Source organism: Lathyrus oleraceus, chromosome 7, assembly GCF_024323335.1.
Source record: "Lathyrus oleraceus cultivar Zhongwan6 chromosome 7, CAAS_Psat_ZW6_1.0, whole genome shotgun sequence".
Lineage (NCBI taxonomy): Eukaryota > Viridiplantae > Streptophyta > Magnoliopsida > Fabales > Fabaceae > Lathyrus > Lathyrus oleraceus.
In genome coordinates this window covers 89476678-89486137 of record NC_066585.1, presented here as the reverse complement: position 1 = coordinate 89486137, position 9460 = coordinate 89476678, and the positions used below count along the sequence as shown (strand labels likewise).

Here is a 9460-nt window from a genome sequence, read left to right as displayed (position 1 = left end):
GGCAAGTCGCCACTAGGAGTGGCGCCTACACTCTTTTTCCTTTTTTTTTTTTTTTAATATGTTTTTTTTTTAAAATTTTTTTTTTTAATTTATGAATTTAGATTTATTATAAATTATATAAATTTATATTAATACATATATATAAATAAAATTATTTACAAGATTAATATATATATATATATATATATATATATATATATATATATATATATATATATTAATTTATATATATATATATATATTAATTAAATTTATAAGTAATTAATATTATTTATAAATTTTTGGGAAAATTAGGGTTAATCATGTTAAGGTTAATTTATCAAGTGCGACACTAATTAGGGTTAAGTAGATTGGTGTACAACCCAGATCTTTTTCTATAAATAAAGTGTTATTTCCTTGCATTTTCTTCACCACTATTTCCTATCACTTTCTCTATCAAGTTGAGTTCATGGCATCCCCAAGACCGTCGTCATGGCAGCGAACATCATCAAGGCGCCCGGATCCTGAACAAGTAATCTTAAAAAGGGATGGGCATGTTATTTTCTCGCCTTTGAAACCCCCAATGGAGATGAAATTTTGGAACATCCGTTCGTTGGACCAACTAAAAAGGTCCTTGATGTCTTGGTTAGAGGGAGATTACCAACCTGGTGAAGTCATCAGAAGGGTTCAGAGGCTTAGAACAAGGTTCTCATTTGAAACTGGAGAAACGATACGTTGGTGGGTTGAAGTTGAAAGCGACATTGATTGCATCCAAATGATGCATGGATCAGACGACATAGTGTTAACTGTTGTAATTTCTTAGATTTTAATGGTTGTTTGTCATGTTGTTGTTGTATTTGTTATTGTTCTAGTACTTGTTCTTGTTTTAGTACTTGTTTTTGTTCCAGTATTTGTTTTTGTTTTAGTAATTGGTGTTGTAATGTTAGATGTTTGTGTTTGTTGTTCAAGTGTCATCTTCTATTTGGAATAAAAAGTAAACTTTAATGATAAATAGCATTGGTACACAGATTTATGAATATGAAAACTAAGTTGTGGAACTAGATCCACGATATGGACATTTGTTCTTATTATGCCCTAGTTGTCTACATATGCTACACTTCCTCTGCATTTTCTCTGCGACGTCCATTTCAGTTCTAATGCGCCTGCTATTTGGGCGACCACTTTTATTCCGCCGCATTGATTCGTTGTGCCAAACAATTTCCCCGTCATACTCTGGCCAATACGCCTCCAATGCTACCACCGGAAAGGGATTGTCGTATACATTGAGCAATGTTGCAACTTTATAGATGGGAGACACTAGCGATAATGCATCGAAGTGGCTGTGTGAACACGCTGCAATGACATGGGAACAAGGCATACGATAGGCCTGAAATTGACCACAGTCGCACCAACGGTCTGGTATTAGGACCCTATACTCTTGTCTGGGCAACCCTTGGTTGTGGTCAATTGTTTCCTTGACACTAAAAGTGTAGCCATGGCGGTCGAATTCCGTAACCCGATGGCTGCTGCCTTTGGCAGATTCCTGCCTCATAAACTTCATGCAGGCATCACTATATACTTGACTCGTCTGCAACACTTCATGCCAGCGCCCGCCTCTTGTTACGAACAACGTTGCCATCCGAAAATAGGTCGCACTCACCAATGCGGTTACCGGGAGGTTACGTATGCCCTTAAAGACGCCATTCATTGATTCCACAAGATTTGTTGTCATGTGGCCCCACCTCACCCCATCGTCGTATGATCTAGTCCACTTCGCTCTGTCGATATTATCGATCCACCTCCCTGCATCAGAATTTGCCAACACTATTTCCCGGCGGTAGTATTGGAATCCAGGTTGGTTTAATGCATACCCCGCGTTTATTAAATGTTGCTTCAAGAAGTTATCCTTGAACTCCCGCATAAAATTTTGAGCAATATGCCTGATGCAGTAGACATGGGTAGACGGGGGGTCATGCCAACCATTTGCTGGATTATTGTATGCACTGTCTATTGAAGCGTGCCTGTCAGAAATCACACAGATGCCAGCTTGTGGAGTCACGTGCGTTCGGAGATTCTTAAGGAAGAAACTCCAAGCAGCAGTCGTTTCTCCTTCTACCAATGCAAAGGCTATTGGGAAAATATTAGAATTTCCATCTTGTGCGACCGCCATCAGTAACGATCCTTTGTATTTCCCATACAGCCAAGTTCCATCGACTTGAACAAGTGGTTTGCAGAATGTAAAACCGATGATGCAGGGACGGAATGCCCAGAAAAGTCTATGGAATATTCCATTACCTTCTAGACGAGTTCCGTCAGGGGATTGTGCCGGCAAGGTCTCCATTATAGAAACCGTCCCAGGTGAATACAATCGTAGTGCAGCCAGGTAGTGTGGTAGTTGTTTGTATGACTCCTCCCAGTTACCGTATACCAGTTCAATTGCCTTGGTTTTCGCTAACCAAGCCTTTCTGTATGACGGTGTATATTTGAAAACAGTCACGCAATGGGAGATAATTGTTTTGACCTTCAGTGACGGGTCAGCCTCAACTAGAGGTAATATGGAATGGCAGATCATATCATGGCTAAGTTTGCGATGATCCTGTGCCATGTTGGTGTTGACGCAAATGTGAGCTTGAGAAATGGACCCTATCACCCACGCATTATGTTTCTTCTTGTACGATGCCATCAACCTATACCCACACTCCGGATTTTTGCATACAATAACGTATCTTTCCGGATTTGATTTGATAACATCGTAGTCAACACAGTTTTTCAAGTGCCAGTTCTTTATTGCTAACAGACACTCTTCCTTGGTCCGAAATTGGTCACCCTTCTTTAAGTCCTCATCAGACCTCATATATGGGTTGTAGAACATATCTGATGAGGGCTCATCCTCGCCCAAGTTAAGTGTTGTGAAGTGCGCAGGCGGTGAGTAGCGTTGCGCTATAGGTATTTGAACTTGGTCTTCGTCTTCAGAATCACGGTTCACCAAGTCATCAACCACGTCTTCAGCATCATCAACCACATCGTCTTCAACGTGGTGCTCAACATCTTGTTCGTCATCAATCACAGGATCAATAACCTGTGACTGAATATTCTGAGTTGGTTGAAATTGTTCCAACACAATGTACAACACTATGTATTTGTAACCAGAATACTCATGGTTACGAAACATGTATTTTGTCTCCATGTCATTTTGAATCAATGACTTATAAAACTTGACAGAGTTGTTTTCTGAAAAAAAAGGTTGTTGATAAAAAATTTGGGACACGGGTTGTCTTAGTTTGGACTCACTTCCAATACTAAACTACCTCTTTTTTCCATTATGTGTTTAAACAACCTGATTAATTATTTTAAATAATATTCCCACGCATGCCTGATTATTTTAAGCAACCTCTTTTATTCAATCTTATTTAAGCTTAATTATTTATTTTAAACAACCTGATTATTTATTTTAAATAATATTCCCACGCATGCCTTCCACGTGTCACACCTTTGCATCATCAGATTCCACCAAGTCTTCTCCAAGACAAGACAAGTGCAACCTAGTCTGCACCAATGCATGCCAACACTACCACCTAGCCTGCACCTATTCTACAAGATTCTCACGCATGCCTTCCACTTGTCACATTTTTGCATCATCAGATTCCACCAAGTCTTCCCCATGACAAGACAAGTGCAACCTAGTCTGCACCAATGCATGCCAACACTACCACCTAGCCTCCACCTAGTCTGAACTTAGTCTCAGAGATTCCCACGCATGCCTTACACTTGTCACATTTTTGCATCATCAGATTCCACCAAGTCTTCCCCAAGACAAGACAAGTCCCACCTAGTCTGCACCAATGCATGCCAACACTACCACCTAGCCTGCACCTATTCTGCAAGATTCCCACGCATGCCTTCCACTTGTCACACCTTTGCATATTCAGTCTACTTGAAAACGAGTATAAATAGAGGGTCATTCTTGCAAGTTTTCATCAACCACTAACACTTTTATTCAGAGAACTCCGGCGAAACTTCTCATCCACCAAGCTTCGTTCTACATTGCAGTCATGTATCTTCTTACCATGGGCCAAGAACACAGAGGCACTAGGGCAAACATTGCCTCATTCGTAAGTTTTTCTTGAACATTGCCTCTTTCGTATGTTTGTAATTTGTTTTTTAAAAGTCCAATCTAATGATTGTTTATATTGTTTGTTTTTAAAGGATCCCAAGAAATTTCGTCAACGTTCACACCCTATGCCTTATCCAGACCCATGGTGTACCTTACATAAAGCGTGCGGGTTTCGGTCATGTTATGCATGTCGTAAATGCCACAATTGATGTCAAATTCATTTTGGCTCTGTGTGAACGTTGGAGACCTGAGACACACACTTTTCACCTACCAACTGGTGAATGTACCGTCACATTAGAGGACATGTACATGCTTTTGGGTCTTAGAATAGATGGTAAGCCTGTGACTGGAAATGTTTAACAGCCTAACCAAATATGTGTTCAAATGTTGGGGGTAGATCTGGTCGAGGGTGAGGGATCTGCCAAAGCAAGGGGTCAGGGTATTAAATTATCTAGCCTACAATTGTACCACGACTCCATAACTTTGACTGAGGAATCCTCCGAACAAGAAAAAGTCATAAAAACCCGGGTTTACATTATGCTATTGTTTGGGAACTTGCTATTTCCCGAAGGGACGGGAAATAGCATAAACTTTATGTACTTGAGTTTGCTCGGGGACATTGATAGAATAAGCACATATAGTTGGGGTTCTGCTGTATTAGCATTCCTATATAGCTCTTTGTGTAAAAATGCACAAAATGAGCACTGTACATTTTCTGGATGTGCTTTTTTGCTCCAAACATGGGGGTGGTGGATATTGCCGAGGCTAGCCCCAGAAAATCCTAATGTCTACTCCTTCCCCTACGCAACTAGGTAAATTTATGATGTTATTTCATTTTGTATATTTATTCTATAAATATTTGTAAATAATATTATTTATCTTTTTTTGTTTAGGTTCATTACAACCGGACTGGATTACAGTCTTACCCCCAAAAATAAAATTATATTTTATCGTCAACTCTTGGATCGTCTCCGAGCACAAGATGTATTACCACTAAATCACTCAGCTTCTAACTGATTTATTAATATCATGCATTCTCGATAAATAAAATATTTGCTTTTTTCTTTGCAGTTTATTTGGAGGCCATATTTGGGATTGGAACATCAACCCAACCCCGAAGATGCAGCTGTTTGGACAGCAAAAACGGCCGTAATGCGGTTCACCACTGTGGAGATGCACCAAAGTGACCGTGTCAAGCTGCAATTCGGAATGCATCAAGAAATCCCAGGCCCCCCAATGTCTATGGAACCTTGGCATCTAAAAAAAGTCAGCCACCAGTGGTATGCCCAAAATTGGAAGGAATTTGCTAAGGAGTTTCGTAAAATGTGGAAAGACCGTGCCCACTATGTTCTACAATTTCCGGTGGCGCCCAACGAAATGAAGCCGACAAGGGAATATGTGGATTGGTATAGAGCAAATACAAATCCAGAAATGATTGTGTCTGACCCGTTCTATTTGGACGATCCCCGGATGCAACAGCCATATTTCCAACAACAACAACCACCACAATATTCCCAACAACAACAACCACCACCTTATTACCAACAACAACCACCACCACCATTTTACCAACAACAACCACCACCACCTTATTACCAACAACAACCACCACCACCATATTACCAACAACAACCACCACAACACATGTCCACCCCCCAACCAAATCAACAATACATACCACAAACTCAACCCCAATACCATGAAGACTACCAACACCAAACTCAACATTCCCACCACCATCAACAGTCCCAACACCTACCACAATATCAATCCCCCCACTTCCACCAATCCCAACACTTCCATCACGACAATGTCCCGAGCTCTTCCAGTCCTCCACCTAGCCCCGACACGGGTATACAAGAGGACTACCAACAAGACTACTACACACCACAACAAACATTGTTCTTTGGCCAACCCGATTCAACCCTAAACTACCAAAGACCACAATTCGAGGGCGCACCCAGCAGTAGTCAGTTTGTCCCACCGAGACAAAGCTTTGAGGGCGCAGAGGGGACCCGTCTTTCCTACAGCACTGAAGGGACTTCGACCCAACCACAACGGCAAACGGCAAGGGGACGCGTTAGGACTAGGGGTGGTAATAGGGAAGCACCACCACCACGTGAACCGTCTAGGCGAGTAATTAGACCTCCCCCGTGCGGATCGTACCAGGGACCGCATCATATGTGATAAATCCCAAATTAATAATGCATTTTAATCATATCTTTGTAATATTTGTCTTGTCTATTATTTAAATAAAAATATTTTCTGTTTATTATCTCTATATCTTTATCTTTATCTTTAAAGATATATATATATATATATATATATATATATATATATATATATATATATATATATATATATATATATATATATATATATATATATATATATATATATATATATATATATTAATTTACATGTGTATAAATATTTATTTACACGTATATAAATTAATTTTTTTTCCAAAAATTTACAAATAATATTAGTTACTTATAAATTAAATTAATATATATATATAATTAATATATATATATATAAATTATATATATATATATATATATATATATATATATCTTGTAAATAATTTTATTTATATATATGTGTTAATATAAATTAATATAATTTATAAAAAATATAAATTTATAAATTAAAAAAAATTAAAAAAATAAAATAAAATAAAACATATTAAAAAAAAAAAAGAAAAGGGAATGGGTGTAGGCGCCACTCCTAGTGGCGACTTGCCCTACCCATTAAGGGTAGGCGCCAACTAGGGTGGCGCCTAGGTTTAATTTAGGGCCAAAAATGGGCATTTGTGTAATTTTTTTGAAAAATGGTGTATTTTTGAAATTTTTTTTAAATTTCTGGATATTTAAAAAAAAAATCTATTTATGTAACCTTTTTTATTTAAAACATTAAATATTTATTTAATTCTTTTATTTGTGAAAAAAGTCTTCTTATTTGTGTTTATCTTTAGTTTTTTGTGTTATGTTATTTTAAAGAATTGTCAATTCAAAAAATTTCATAAAATTTTTTGAAACTATTTTTATTTTACTTTAATTGAATTATAAAGGGAAGTTAGATCAATTTATCAAACCAAACAAAAAATTTAATTAAAAATAAAGTTGACGAAGAAATAAATTAACAGTGTAAGAGCTAACAAAAAAATATTAGTAAATAAAGTGAAATATATAAACGAATTTTAGATAATGATGAAAATTTAAATTATAAGTTTTTAATAAGTTTTTTTTATGTTATAGACACCACTGCAACTATAATGATCCAATAATATAACGTGAACTTTTATCAAATAATATTAACCAATTGTATCAAAATTAAAGTTAATTAAATTATTTAAAATCAATTATGTCTCAATAATAATAAAATATATTGTCTTTATTATCAATTAAAAATAAATACTAAACAAAACTAATTATGATAATTTAATACATAATTTTACATTTTAAAAATATTAATTAATAAATACAAGTAAATCATTAATTCAAATATATGACATTTATAAAATAATTATCTTATTTGTAAAAAAATTAAAACAACTGTCTTAAAATTGTATTCATAAAAATGTTACAAATAATACTACCGCATCTAGTTCAATATTAATTAATTTTGAATTCTGTGACCCACACATTTCTACGTTAACCCAATCTAAACTCCTTTCATTTGTGCAAGTTTTTATTTTATTCATACAATTATTAATTGTATGGGTTTGCACTTTAGATATTTATTACTCGATTAGTGGAATGTTGGTATTAAGCAATATCTTATAAATTCATTTAAATATTTAAATAAGAGAAAAACATATATGTTTTTTATAAACTAATTTAAAATATTTTTTTATAAACAGAAATAATTTTTTTATTTATTTTTTTATTTTTATAAATAATATTAAAACAAAAATAATATTTACATACGAAAAAAAATATACTGTTGATCCAAATATATTTATATATGAAAAAATTATATTTATAATTTAAATATAAATAAAAATATATTTTTCTTTTAAAAATAATAAACTCTTCTGATTAAGCAATTTTATATTTTTTTCATTTTATTTTTATTACATTTTAAATATTTATAAATATGCACCATGCTAGTATGCACTGGTATATTACTGGATATATTACTAGTTAGAATAAAAACTAGGGCATTTAGAAATTTATTTTCAAAGTAGGGCATTATTGTAAAAAATCTCAAATTTTCAAATAATTACACCATAGTTTTATTGATATATAAACTAAATCAAAAATTTACCTAATATATTTTTACATATGTGGTCAAAGCAAATCAAAAGAAAATTTCAAACTGTAATTCACCACATTTGAACTTTCTTTCTCCTCCATAACCAAATGAATTAATAGACTGTAATTAGAATTAGCTTATACTATTTCTCTATAGTTACGCTCCAAAATTTCAGGTTCTAGTGGTTGTATCTGTATAATAATTTCTGGCACAGGCAACACAATTGGTTGCACCTGCGACCCACCAATCTTTGGACAAGTTTCAAGAAGGCATTGTCTACACTTGGGACATGATGAGTGTTCCTTTAACCATTTGTCAATGCAACGAACATGAAAACCATGGTTGCATTTAGGCAAAATACGCACCTTTTCACCATTTATGAACTCTGATAGACATATCACACACTCACTATCCAAACCTGGTAGTTTCAACTCAGTTGAATAAATCACTTTTGGGAATTTCTTAAGAGCTTTCTTCTTGATTCCTTTTTTAGCCGATTGAGGTGAAGAATTGCTACTCAAAGAAGATATGTTGTCGATGGATACGTTTGAAATCCTTAAGGCGCACGCACACCTTATGATGGAGTTTAATGCAAGTGAAAAAATAAACACACATAATATGACTGCAATTATCATCACAACATTTGAATCAAATTTGGTACTTCCGAAATACGAGTCGGTTGAATTGTTGATATTTGCTAAAACAGGAGAGTTGATTTTAAGTGATTGATGAATAATAGGATTTTGGAAGAGTAACCTTCTTGAGTGAGACTCTACAAGAAACTCATGGACATGTTGTGAAGTAAAGGAAGTAGAAGCATACATGTTTGTTTGATAATTTGATGAGTTGTTGTTAACTTGTTATGTTCTCTTTGATGAGAGACTTTATATAAAGGGAAGTTACATCATATGGTAAGATATGGTATCTTACTTTTATTAAATTAAATTTGTTACTATATGAATGCAATACACGTTTAACTATTTCTATCATAACAATTGTGCTGTTGCATTATTCCTCGTACATCATACGATATGTGTATTATATATTATAGTTACCCACTTTACTTTATTATAATATGTAACAAATCCCTTTTGCTATATTACATAC

At 34.7% G+C, this 9460-nt stretch overlaps 1 protein-coding gene across 1 annotated transcript; it reads right to left on the bottom strand.

The window, feature by feature from the left end:
- Positions 1–8490: 8490 nt before the first annotated feature.
- Positions 8491–9177, bottom strand: LOC127106095 (RING-H2 finger protein ATL78-like). The gene has a single exon (XM_051043376.1). It carries the CDS (start codon positions 9175–9177, stop codon positions 8491–8493), a length of 687 nt encoding a protein of 228 aa, XP_050899333.1.
- Between the last annotated feature and the right edge of the window lie 283 nt (positions 9178–9460).